The sequence below is a fragment of the Mobula hypostoma genome, chromosome 6, assembly GCF_963921235.1.
Source record: "Mobula hypostoma chromosome 6, sMobHyp1.1, whole genome shotgun sequence".
NCBI classification, from domain to species: Eukaryota; Metazoa; Chordata; class Chondrichthyes; order Myliobatiformes; family Myliobatidae; genus Mobula; species Mobula hypostoma.
Genome location: NC_086102.1, coordinates 165,961,944 through 165,975,666, shown reverse-complemented (window position 1 = coordinate 165,975,666; position 13,723 = coordinate 165,961,944). Strand labels below are relative to the sequence as shown.

At 41.6% G+C, this 13,723-nt stretch overlaps 1 protein-coding gene across 4 annotated transcripts in view; it reads left to right on the top strand.

Annotated features, from left to right (window-relative positions):
* Positions 1-13,723, top strand: part of LOC134348579 (mitogen-activated protein kinase kinase kinase 20-like) — a 125,244-nt gene that overhangs the window by 23,473 nt on the left and 88,048 nt on the right. For all 4 annotated transcript variants that reach the window (XM_063052173.1, XM_063052170.1, XM_063052171.1 and 1 more), the window contains 2 exons: positions 830-931; positions 13,303-13,368. In XM_063052173.1, the coding sequence (XP_062908243.1) occupies positions 830-931; positions 13,303-13,368 (168 nt within the window). The remainder of the gene's footprint in view (positions 1-829; positions 932-13,302; positions 13,369-13,723) is intronic.

The window sequence follows — 13,723 nt, the reverse complement described above, 5'->3', positions numbered from 1 at the left end:
TCCAGTCCTGAAGAAGGGTCTTGGCCTGAAATGTCCACGGCTTATTCATTTCCATAGATACTGCCTGGCCTGCTGAGTTCCTCCAGCATTTTGTGTGCGTTGTAGAAGAACCAGTTACCTGAAGGTGGCAAATTCCATTCATTGCCCTTCCTACCTTCGCTGCCTCTATGACGAAATTGCTTTCTCTCTCTTTCTCGGTTCTGATGGAGGAATCTTCAGGCTGAAATGTTTCCAACATTTTTGGATTTTTAAATTTCAGATTTCCCATATCTAATTTTTAAAATTGTTATTATTTTCAATATTTGTGCATTTCTCATCCTGGAAGTTAAGTTACATGAAAATGTAAATAGAATCGAGTCACTCCAAACACTTCAAACTTTGGAGGTTGTAATGCTGGTAAGACCATTTGTACAGGTGACATACTTTTAAGATTTCAGAAAATACACAGGTTAACATGATATTTCAAACTTCTTAAAAGTAGCCAACTCATGGTCCGCAGGTGTTACTGATTGCCCGTTTTACTATATTCAGTGGAATCAAGTGAAATCACTTAAAATACCCTGAAAATATTGTGCTTTGTTGCCTGATATTTGCTTAAATTATGGAGGTACATAGGCAATCCAGCCTTGAAAAGTTTGGTAGGTATATTTATTGGTATTTTCCTTCAACGAATATTTTGTACTTTGGGCCAAAATATACACACTTTGTGCCTGTGAAGTGTTATCAGCTTGTCCTGAATTGAAGAATATTTACCATAAATTGTATATTGTACTTTTTAAAAAAAACATAAAAATTGGTTTGACTTTTGACTTTTTATTGTACTTTGTAGAATATGCTCCTGGGGGTTCATTATTTGACTATTTGTCCAGTGATGAAAGTGAGGAAATGGATATGGATCAGATTATGGCTTGGGCAACTGATATTGCCAAAGGTATGTGACTCTGACATTCTTTGCTTAAAATCCTCCTCCCTTTTTGGTAATGCTGATTAGATTGTAGAGTTCCCAACGCTGATCTAATAAACTTGACAAGCATGATTTCTTTTCTTTGCAGTCACATTTGATGATGTCTGATTATATTATAAATGTCATGCCACACTTCCTTTGTAATGGATTAAACTCTGTGCCAATGTCGACTTGTAGTCCAACTGAATTTCTATCTGCTTTGGTGAATAATGCTGTTTTATGGCTTTTCAATTCACTAGGAACTTCCTGGAACTCAGGGAATTTTGGAAGATCATCTCGTATCTCTTCAGTCACTACTTTTACCAATTTGCAATATTGAGGTCAATCTTCAGTCCCATTCATTTGTCTTGTATCTCCTTTGATGGGTTCAGATTGTTCTATGGTCTTTTTTTATACCCTGATTTTCTGCTACTTTTGGGGTTCTTGTAGTGACTTCCACCCTGAAGTCATACAAATTATTTGTTCATAATCTATTCCATTTCTTTGTTTTCTAAATGGGAATCTGTAGGACCAAAAATTGCTTTAGCTTTTCTTTCTTTCTTCCTTTCTCTCTCTCTATCTCTCTCATGCATCTGTGCTTTCAATTTTGTTTTTAGCTTATTCTTATAATATACATTCTACTGTTTTTTCTCTGTTAAGTCATAAGACCATAAGATACAGGAGCAGAATTAGGCCATATGGACCATCAAGTCTGTTCCACCATTTCATCATGGCTGATCCATTTTCTCTCTCAGTTGCAATGTCCTGCCTTCCCCTTCCCCCCTCCACCTCCACCCCGATATCCTTTCATGCCTTGACAATCAAGAATCGGTATCAACCTCTGCCTTAAGTATACATAAAAACGAGGCCTTGACAGCTGCCTGTGGCAACAAATTCCGCAGATTCACCACTCTCTGGCTAAAGAAATCCATCCTCATCCCTTTTCTAAAAGGATGCCCCTCAATACTGAGGCTGTATTCTCACGTAAACCTCTCTGTCCTCAGTCATCCCTCACTGAAGGCTTTTCAGAGCAGTTTGTCATTGAGCCTACTAGGGGATCAGCTGTACTGGATTGGGTGTTATATAATGAACCGGAGATGATTTGGGAGCTTAAGGTAAAAGAACATTAGGAGGCATTGATCACAATATGATTGAGTTCAAATTGAAATTTGATAGGGAAGAAGTAAGTAGAAGTATTTTGGTGGAGTAAAGGTATGAGAGAGGACTTGCCCAAAGTAAATTGGAAGGAGCTGCTGGCAGGGATGTCAGCAGAGCAGCAATGGCGTCAAGTTTCTGGGAAAACGAAGAAGGTGCAGGATAGATGTATTCCAAAAACTAAGCAATACTTAAATAACAAAGTTGTACAACCATAGCTGACAAGGGAAGTCAAAGCTAATGTAAAAGCGAAAGAGAGGGCATACAACAAAGCAAAAATTAGTGGGAAGACAAGAGGATTGGGAAACTTAAAAACGTACAGAGAGCAACTAAAAGAATCATTTGGAGGGAAAATATGAAATATAAAAGCAAGCGAGCAAACAATATCAAAGTAGACAGTAAAAGCTTTTTCAAGTATGTAAAACAAAATGAGAGGGAGATGAGAGTGGATATAGGAACATTAGAAAATGAGGCTGGAGAAAGAATAATGGGGGACAGGAAGATAGCAGATGAACTAAACAGGTATTCTTCATCAGTCTTCACTGTGGAAGACTCTAGCAGTGTTCTAGATGTTGAAGGGTGTGAGGGAAGAGAAGTGAGTGCAGTTAATATTTCAAGGGAAAAGGTGCTCAAAAAGCTGAAGGACCTAAAAGTACATAAGTCACCCAGACCAGATGAACTGCACCCTTGGGTTCTGAAAAAGGTAGCGATAGAAATAGTTCAGGCATTAGTAATGATCTTTCCAAAATCATTGAACTCTGGTATGATGCTAGAGGACTGGAAAATTGCAAATGTCAATCCACTCTTTAAGAAAGGAGGAAGGCAGCAGAAAGGAAATTCGCCTGACCTCAGTGGTTGGGAAGATGTTGAAGTCAATAGTTAAGCATGAGGTTATGGAGTACTTGGTGACACAGGACAAGATAGGACAAAGTTGGCATAGTTTCAAGGAAAATCTTGCCTGATGAACCTGGTGTTCCTTGAGGAGATTACAGGTAGGATAGATAAAGAGGATGCAGTGGATGTTGTATATTTGGACTTTCAGAGGGCCTTTAACAAGGTGCCACATTTGAGGTTGCTTACCAAGTTAAGAGCCCATCGTATTACTGGAAAATTACTGGCATAGTTAGAGGTTTGGCAGATTGGCAGGAAGCAATGAGTAGGAATAAAAGGATCCTTTTCCAGTTGGCTGTCTGTGACTAGTGGTGTTCCGCAGGGGTTGGTGTTGGGACTGCTTTTTATGCTGTATATCAATGATTTAGATGTTGGAATAGATGGCTTTGTTGTCAAGTTTGCAGATGATATGAAGATTGGTGGAGGGGCAGGTAGTGTTGAGAGAACAGGGGACAAGTCCTTGGAGGATGGATAAGAAAGTGGCAAATGAAGTACAATGTTGGAAAATACATGGTCATGCACTTTGGTAGTAGAAATAAATGTGCAGACTATTTTCTAAACTGAGGGAAAGTTCAAAAATTTGAGATGCAGAGGGACTTGGGAGTCCTTGTGCAGAACACCCTGAAGGTGAACTTGCAGGTAGTCAGTGGTGAGGAAGGCAAATGCAATGTTTGCACTGATTTCAAGATGGATAGAATACAAGAGCAGGCCGGCTGGTGGTGTAGTGGCATCAGCGCTGGACCTCGGAACGAGGGTTCCTGAGTTCGAATCCAGCCGGCTCCCTTGCACACTTTCCATCTGTGCTGGGTTGAGCGTTGAGCTACCAACTCGGCCTCGTAAAAATAAGAAAGTCATGACGACGTCCTGATGAATCCACTCGGAATTAAGGGCTTTCTTCTTCTTCTAGAATACAAGAGCAGGGATGTGATGATGAGGCTTTATAAGGCACTAGTGAGGCCCCATCTTGAGTATTGTGTTTTGGGCTCCTCATCTTAGAAAAGATTTACTGGTGTTGGAGAGGGTTCAGAGGAGGTTCACAAGGATGTTTCCGGAAATGAAAGGATTATCATACGAGGAATGTTTGATAGCTTTAGGCCTGAACTCATTGGAATTTAGAAGGGTGAGGGGGGGATCTCATTGAAACCTTTCACTCATTGAAACCTTTCAAATGTTGAAAGGCCTAGACAGAGTAGATATGGAAAGGATGTTTCCCATGGTGTGGGAGTCTAGGACAAGAGGGCACAGCCTCAGGATAGAGGGGTGTCCATTTAAAACAGTAATGCAGAGAAGTTTCTTTGGACAGAGGGTGGTGAATTTGTTACCACGGGCAGTTGTGGAGGCCAGGTTGTTGTATGTATTTAAGGCAGGGGTTGATAGGTTCTTGGTTGGACATGGTGTCAAAGGTTACGGGGAGAAGGCCAGGGAGTGGGGCTGAGGAGGGAAAAAAGGATCAAACATGGTTGAATGGCAGAGCAGACTCAATGGGCCAAATGGCCTAATTCTGTTCCCATGTCTTATGGTCTTTGGATTTCTTAAATTTTCCAAAACACTGCCCCTAATTAATCAATATATGCTTCTCTTTCAAATTTGATACTATACTTCCATAAACATGGATGGATCAGACTTTTCTTGTGTGTTTATTTCTCAGTGTGACAAGCCTTTTGTTGAGGGTAATTAATTATCTTCTTAAATATCTTCCATTGTTTGTCTTGCCTTTTTTTTAAATTTATGTTCCTCGTCCACTCTGGTCAATTTTGTCTTTGTACTATTGCAGTTACCATTATTTAAGTTTATGTTGTTGGTTTCAAACTGAAAAGTCTCATTCAGCTGTGAGAACAGCTGAGAGAATCCTAGGGGTCTCCCTACCATGTATCGGGGACAGTTACCAGGAACGCTGCGTATGCAGGGCCCTTAGTATTATCGAGGATCCCACCCATCCATCCGGCATCCTCTTTGACTTTCTACCATCAGGCTGGAGAATCTGATGCATAAAAACTAGAACAGTTAGGTTGGGAAACAGTTTCTTCCCCCAGGCCATTAGGCTTCTGAACTCCCGGCCGCATCATATTCGAAGTGTCTCTGGTTAATCTGTTCTGTTGTTACAATATTTAGTATTAATGCACTTTAGTTTGTTATTAATGTGTGATTTAACTGTAGATTTTAGCCTTACCCTCATGAGTATAATGCATAATGTGTACTACTGTGCTTTACACCCTGATTCGGAGAAATGTGATCTTGTTTCTATATGCATTGTATGGTCATATACATTAAATGACAAATAAACTTGATTAGACTTGATTCTCAGACCAAATATGAAATGTTATGATGTCATGTTCACCAGATGATCCTTCACCATGAGATGTTAATTTGTGTTCTTTACATGTAATGTTCTGCACCATTCGTGACTCCTCAGATAGTGAATCAGTTCATACCCTAATGCAGCAGGACCTGGACAATATCCAGGCTTGGGCTGACAAGTGGCAAGTGACATTCGAGCCATGCAAGTGCCAGGCAATGACCATCTCCAACAAGAGAGGCTCTAACCATCGTCCCTTACCATTCAGTGGCATCACCATCACTGAATCCCCTACTATCAACATCCTGGGGGTTACTATTGACAGGAAACTGAACTGGTCTAGTCATATAAACACTGTGGCTACCAGAGCAGGTCAAAGGCTAGGAATCCTGCAGCATGTAACACACCTCCTGACTCCCCAGAGCCTGTCCACCATCTACAAGGCTCAGGTCAGGAGTGTAATGGAATACTCACCACCTGCCTGGATGAGTGCAGCTCCATCAACACTCAAGGAGCTTGACACCACCCAGAACAAGGCAGCCTTCTTGATTGGTACCCCTTCCTCAAGCATCCAATCCCTCCATCATCAATGAACAGTTGCAGCAGTGTGTACTATCTACAAGATGCACTGCAACAACACACCCTCCAGACCCATGGCCACTATCATCTAGAAGGACAAGAACAGCAGATACCTGGGAACACCACCACATGGAAATCCCCCTCCAGGTCACCCACCATCCTGACTTGGGAACACACTGCCGTCCCTTCATTGTCACTGGGTCAAAATCATGGAATTCCCTCTCTAACAGCACTGTGGGTGTACCTACACCCCAAGGACTGCAGCAGTTCAAGAAGACAACTCATCACCGCCTTCTCAAGGGCAACTAGGGATGGGCAATAAATGCTGGTTTAGCTGGCGACACCCATATCTTGTAAATGAATAAATTTTAAAAATGCATTTAAAAAGCCTTATCCTTGCCCAGCTCCACAACATATTGATAGGAATTATCCTGAATTCATTCAATGAGCTTATCTTCAAGGCCTTCCTTACCAACTTGATACGTTGTGTTTATGTGATAAGTCACTTAAAGTTATTTCAGAATCTTTCTGTTCAGCCTGCCATTATTTGTTGTCTTATATTCTGTTCTAATGTATAGCTCATGTTGGGAAGCCTATACACTACTTTCACTGCCAACTTCTTTACCTTGCTGTTTCTTATTGCAACAAGAACTGTTTCTACATAAACAAGAGAAAATCAGCAGATGCTGGAAATCCAAGCAACACACATAAAGTGCTGGAGGAACTGAGCAGGCCAGGCAGCATCTATGGTAAAGAGTACAGTCGACATTTCAGGCCAAAACCCTTCAGCAGGACTGGAGAAAAAAAGATGAGGAGTAGAGTTAGATGGTTGGGGGAGGGGAGAGAGAAACACGAGGTGCTCGGTAAAAGGGGGGGAGGGGTGAAGTAAAGAGCTGGGAAGTTGATTGGTGAAATTGGTACAGGGCTGGAGAATGGGGCAGCTGATAGGAGAGGACAGAAGGCCATGGATGAAAGAAAACGGGAGAGGAGCACCAGAGGGAGACGATGGGCATTCAAGGAGATAAGGTGAGAGAGGGAAAAGGAGATGGGGCATAGAGGAAGCGGGGGCATTACCAAAAGTTCGAGAAATAGATGTTCATGATTCTACACCTTGATTTACTGGCCCAAAATAATTACTTACCACCGTACCAGTCTCAGCCTTTATCAACACAGTGATACCCCATATTTCTTCCCGAGTACCTACCCTTTCAAAAATGTTAGCACACTGGACTTATTGGTTTCCAGCTTGGCAACCTTTCATCTATAATGGATGCCAGATTATTGACATTTATTTCTAATTTTGCTAATCTTGCAGACATCCAGATAAAGAGCTTCTAGTCTTGTCCTTTTACCATTTTCCCCTACTCTGGTTCTATATCCAGGTGTACTCTTGCATTATTCTTCCTTGTCATAGTTTAATGATTAACTGTTCCACTGCACCTCACTCACTCCTGATCCTGTTTCTTTAACATTCCTCTCATCTGAAATACTCACTCACCTACCCCAACAACAATGTGTCCACGCACTCAAGCATGATTTAACTTAATGGACAACCATTCCAATCCCTATTTTAGGTCATTGGAACATGAAAACATAAGAAATAGGAGCAGGAGTAGGCCATCTGGCCCATCGAGCCTGCTCCGCCATTCAGTAAGATCGTGGTTGATCTGACCATGGACTAACTCCATCTACCTGCCTTTTCCCCATAACCCTCAATTCCCCCACTATGCAAAAATCTATCCAACTGTGTCTTAAATATATTTACTGAGGTAGCTTGCACTGTTTCATTGGGCAGAGAATTCCACAGATTCACCACTCTTAGAGCACACCTCATCTCTGTCCTAAGTTTACTCCCCTGAATCTTGAGGCTTTGTCTGCAAGTTCTAGTCTCACCAACAGCATAAACACCTTTCCTGCCTCTATCTTATCTATCCCTGCTCTTAAATTCCAACCCCCTAGCAATGAAGGCCAACATTCCATTTGCCTTCTTGATGACCTGCAAACTAACATTTTGCAATTCATGCACAAACACTCCCAAGAACCTTTGCACAGCAGCGTGCTGCAATCGTTTACCACTTAATAATACTGATCTTCCATTTTTCCTTTTAAAATGGATGACCTTGCATTTACCAAAATTGTACTCTGTCTGCTAGACTCTTGCCCACTTAACCTACCCATATCTCTCTGCAGACTGTCCATATCCTTTGCACAGTTTGCTTTTCCACCCAATTCAGTGTCATCAGCAAACTTAGATACACTACACTCGGTCCGTTCTTCCAGATCGTTAATGTATATCGTGAACAGTTGCAGGCCCAGCACCGACCCCTGTGGCACACCACTCACCATTGATAGCTAACCAGACAAACACCCATGTATCCCAGCTCTCTGCTTTTTATTGAATAACCAATCCTCTATCCATGCTAATACATCACCCCCACCTCTATGCATCCTTATCTTATGGATGTCTTTTATGTGGCACATTATTGAACGCCTTCTGGAAATCCAAGTAAATAATGTCCATCTGTTCCCCTCTATCCACTGCGCTCATTATATCCTCAAAGAACTCCAGTAAGTTTGTCAAACAGGACCTGCCTTTGCTGAATCCATGCTGCATCTGCCTGATGGATCCATTTCTTTCCAGATGCCTCACTATTTCTTCTTTAATGATAGCTTCAAGTATTTTCCCCGTATATTTGTTAAATTAACTGGCCTTATAGTTACCTGCCTTTTTCCAACATCCTTTTTTGAACAGTGACGTGACATACACCTTCTTCCAATTTGCTGGGACTTCCCTAGAGTCCAGAGAATTTTGCTAAATTATTACCAAAGCCTCTACTATAACCTCTACCATTTCCTACAGTACCCTGAGATGCATTCCATCAGGACCCAGGGGACTTATCTATCTTAAGGACCACAAGTTTGCTCAGCACTATCTCTTTAGTGATAGCTATTGTATCGAGGTCCTCACCTCCTGTCGCATCCGTATCATCTGTCTTCAGCATCTTAGACGTATTCGCCACTGTGAAGACCGACACAAAATAGTCATTCAAAGCCTCAGCTATTTCCTGATTACCAAATATCAATTCCCCCTTCTCATCTATGTTCACTTTTCTGCTTTGTATAATTATAAAAACCTTTACTATCTGTTTTTATATTTTGTGCTAGTTTATTTTCATAATCTTCCCTTTCTTTGTTGCTTCTTAAAGTTTTCCCCATCTTCCAGTTTCCCACTACTCTTGCTGACTTTGAACACACAAGCTTTTAGTTTGATGCCTTCCTTTATTTCCTTAGTTGTCCATGGCTGGCTCCCCCCACCCTTACTGTCCTTGCTTTTAAATGGAGTATATTTTGTTGAGCACCGTGAAAAATCTCTTTGAAAGTCTTCCACTGTTCCTCAACCATCCCACCATATAGTCTGTGTTTCCAGTCTACCCTATCCAATTCCTCCCTCATCCTGTTATAATCCCCCTTGTTTAGGCATAATACACTGGTTTTAGATCGAACTATTGCACCCTCCATTTGTACGAGAAACTCAAACATACTGTGATCACTCTTTCCAAGAGGATCCCTAACCACAAGATTGCTAATTTTACCTGTCTCATTGCACAGGACCAGATCCAAGATAGCACTTTCCCTTGTAGGTTCAGTAACGTACTGTTCAAGAAAGCCATCATGGATGCATTCTTTAATTGCCCAAGCTAAATTTGTACCTCATGGTGTTCAGAAGCCCCAAAGGAAATAATTGACGTGAAAAATCCTTAATGAAATATTGAAATGAAGTGTAGAAAATGCAGTGAAATTAGTTGAGATCATTGGACCCGTAACAGTAAATTTCAAAAAAATGTAGGTAGAAGATGGAAAATGGGAGGAGAAAATCTTTTGTAGCTGTTTTTGAAGAGCTACCAATGAAATAATGTGAGAATCTCAAGGCCTTAGAGCAGTGAATTGTGTGATTTCATTTTGAAAACCACCAGCAGCAGAGAAAATGCATTAAACAACAAAACAGAATTACAAGCAGGGAAGAGGAAGGGAAGAGCAAGGCAGAATTCAAAATAGCAGCAAAGGAACCGAGAAGAAATCATCATAATAGATCTCTAATTAACTTGTGTTCATTAGGTGCAGGTTGGGAGGATCTGAGTTGTTTGGAAAGATTGAGTAGGTTAGGTCTCTATTGCTTGGAATGTAGAAGTTTCAGAGGAGATTTGATAGAGGTGTACAAGTTTATGAAGGGTATAGAGAGGATAAATGCAAGCAAGCTTTTTCCACTAGGTTGGGTGGGACTACAACTAGAGGTCACAAGTTAAGGGTGAAAGTTGAAAAGTTTTAGGGGAACATGAGGGGAAACTTCTTCGCTCAGAAGGTCATGAGAGTGTGGAACGAGCTGCCAGCACAACTGGTGCAGGCAAGTTTGATTTCAACGTTTGGGAGAAGCTTGGATAGGTACATGGATAGTGCGGGTCTGAGAGCTACGATTCTGGCGCAGGTCGAAGGGAGTAGGCATTTTAAATCGTTAGGCGTGGACAAAATGAGCTGAAGGGCTGGTTTCTGTGCTGTACTTTTCTATGATTCTGTTAGGTTCCCATGAAGTCAAGGCAAGTCAAGTCACTGTTACTGTCATTTTGACCATAACTGCCGGTACAGTACACAGTAAAAACGAGACAACTTCTTTCAGATTTAATCATCTACATAAAACATTTACATTTCTTGTTGAAGGAGACAAAGTTGTGCTGCTCCCCCCTTTTATCTTTCATTGCCTTTGAATTTTTTCGTACTTTTCAGTACACGTCTATTTTTCCAGTCTACTTATCCATTCTTGATCTTTCATTTTGACTCTTAACCAAGCCTGCCTACAATTGCTCTCCGTGTCTGCGCGCAGCTCATGCTGACTGAATGCACCAAGCACTGACAGTATTTAATTTATGACTTCCCAGCCATGTTCTTTGCCAATCCTTTTACTTGACATCATCATCTTAATTTCTAATTCCCGTGGGACTGCAAAACAGCTGCTCTCTGTAACTTGAACACAGAGAGACTGGACTATTGAGACATTGTACGTTAGAAGTTTTATTAGCAAAGTATTTCAAATTCCAAACACTTTAATATTATAATATTTATGTTTCAAAATGTAGGTTTCTAGTTCTTGCTAGTTTGAGGAAGAATTTAGTACAATAGTAAATTAGCAAGTAGAAAAACAAGATGCCTGTTAGCATCCAGGAATCAGATTTTAAATCTTCTTTCCACTGTGGTTCCAGAAATTAATAGCAATCCTGTTAATCTGCTTTGTGACGTGCATAATTTTGCAATCATTTTCATTAGGGGCGTTGTCTCTTTTGAGGTGCTCTGCACTATGTGTCATATTCCTCCAGCAATTTTGTGTGCTATGATGTATAATTTCCTGACTCAAAAGATAAAGGTTGTTCTCAGAGCTCCAGCAATTCTGCCTTGGAACTTTTTTGTGTAGAATTTCTCTCTTCTGGCAGCTACATGCAGTGGCCCACCCAAAACTGAAAACATCCTATATAAATCATGCATAAAACAATGCACTTTGGAAGAACCCAGAACCTGGAACTGGATAGTGGAATGCTCCTCTCGCAGGATGTGGAAAGTTCGGGAGACCTCCAGTGTCTCTGACCACTACACCTGCGAAAAATGCATCCAGCTGCAGCTTCTAACACTGCATTGAATTGGAGCTGGAAATGGATGAAATCCAGATCATTTGGAAAGCTGACGCGGTGATAGGTAGGACGTGTAGAGAGATAGTTACACCCAAGGTGCAGGACACAGGAAACTGGGTGACAGTAAGAAGGGGAAGAGTTTAAGCAGCCACTCACCCCCCTCTCCCCCTCCCCAGCAGCAGATATACTAGGTAAAGGATGGCTTTGTGCATGGTAAGTCATGTCTAACCATTCTTGTAGATTACCAGGAAAGTTGATGAAGGTAGGATAGTGGATGTTGTCTACGTGGACCTTAGCAAGGCACTTGACAAGGTCCTGCAAGGGAAGTCGGTCAAGAAGATTCAGTCACTCAGCATTCGAGATGAGGTTGTAAATTAGATTGGACATTGGCTTTGTGGGAAAAGCTAAAGAGTGATATAAGATGGTTTCTTCTCTGACTGGAGGCCTGTGACTAGTGGAGTACTGCAGGGATCGGTGCTGGGTCTGTTGTTGTTTATCGTCTATAATCAATGATGTGGATGATAATGTAGTTAACTGGATTGGCAGATATGTGGATGATACCGAGTTTGGGCACGTAGCAGGTAATGAGGAAGGCTATCAGGGCCAGCAGTGGGATCTGCTTGAGCTGGGAAAATGGGCTGAAAAATGACAGGTGGAATTTAATGCTGAAAAGTATGAGGTGTTGCATTTCAGTAGGACCAGCCAGGTCTTACACAGCGAACATAGGGCACTGAAAAGTGTGGTAGAACAAAGGAAGCTGGGAATACAGGTCCATAATTCATTGAAATTGGCGGCACAGGTAGATAGGGTCGTAAAGAAAGCTTTGGTTGGCCTTCATAATTGAAAGTACGACGGGTGATTGATAAGTTCGTGGCCTAAGGTAGAAGGAGATTAGTTATTAACTTCAAACTTTCTGCATAATCACGCAAAGAGTTAAACTGCACGTGCATATAACGAGAGCTGTATAATTCATCTCCTTCTACCTTAGGCCACAAACTTATCAATCACCCCTGCTGTGGACCACGATGCCGACTTCTACAAGGAAGGGATCCGTATGCCCCACGACTGCTGGACTAAGTATGTAAATGTAGGAGGGAACTATGTTGAAAAATAAATGTGCTAAGTTTTCTAAAATTGACTCTTTCTACCCTAGGCTGCAAACTTATCAGTCACCCCTCGTATTGAGTACAGGAGAGGGGAAAGATATAAATAAGGTTGAAGGAGTACAGAAAAAGGCCTTTCAACCCTTTCTAGCATTTAGTTAAACCTTGTATTTCTAACAATCTTTTCTATTTATGCATTTTTCCCTCTGGAATGATATCTGCTCCACCCATGGCCTAACAATCAGAACCATTCTCCAACACAAGAAAATCTGCAGATGCTGGAAATCCAAAGCAACGCACACAAAATGCTGGAGGAACACAGTAGGCCAGACAGCATCTACGGAAAAGAGTTAACAGTCGACATTTCAGGCTGAGACCCTTCATTAGCACTGGAAAGGAAGGGGAGAAATGGGACTCGGACTTCTTCCCTTCCTTTCCAGTCCTGATGAAGGGTCTCGGCCAGAAAAGTCGCCTGTTTGCTCTTTTTCATGGATGTTACCTGGCCTGCTGAGAACCATTCTCCAGCTTTTGATATTCAACAAGTCAGTGTCTGATGCTTTCCTTTTATAAATGTCTTCACACCTTACCTTTCCACCTTCCTGAGTTGCTGCAATATTGTAATGGCATCCCATGAAAGGCTGCTTCATTATTTTCTTCCAGGTATGCATTATTTACACATGGATGCTCCAGTAAAAGTAATCCACCGGGACCTCAAATCACGAAATGGTAAGCAAACAACTATATTGTACTCGTTCTGTAACTTTGTTTTAAAGGAGCGTGGTAGTGTTATGACCTGTAGAAGAATTCTGCAGGGTGGATAACATTTAAGTTTGAATTGTTGGAGAATGACTGTCATAAATGCATGAGGTGTATTTGCCCTGCTGTGCACAATCTTGCATCCTCGTCCTGTTCAGCAGACACCTATCGCCCACTTTGATCCTGGGTGGAATGTCTATATTGCTGTGTCCCAATGCAGAGTCATGTAATACAGAGGCTCTCTCGTCAGCTGTGCCAACAGAGGATTTGACAGCCAGGTAGACCCACCTCAATTACTGTCAAAGCTCTCACTGAAATTCAAACC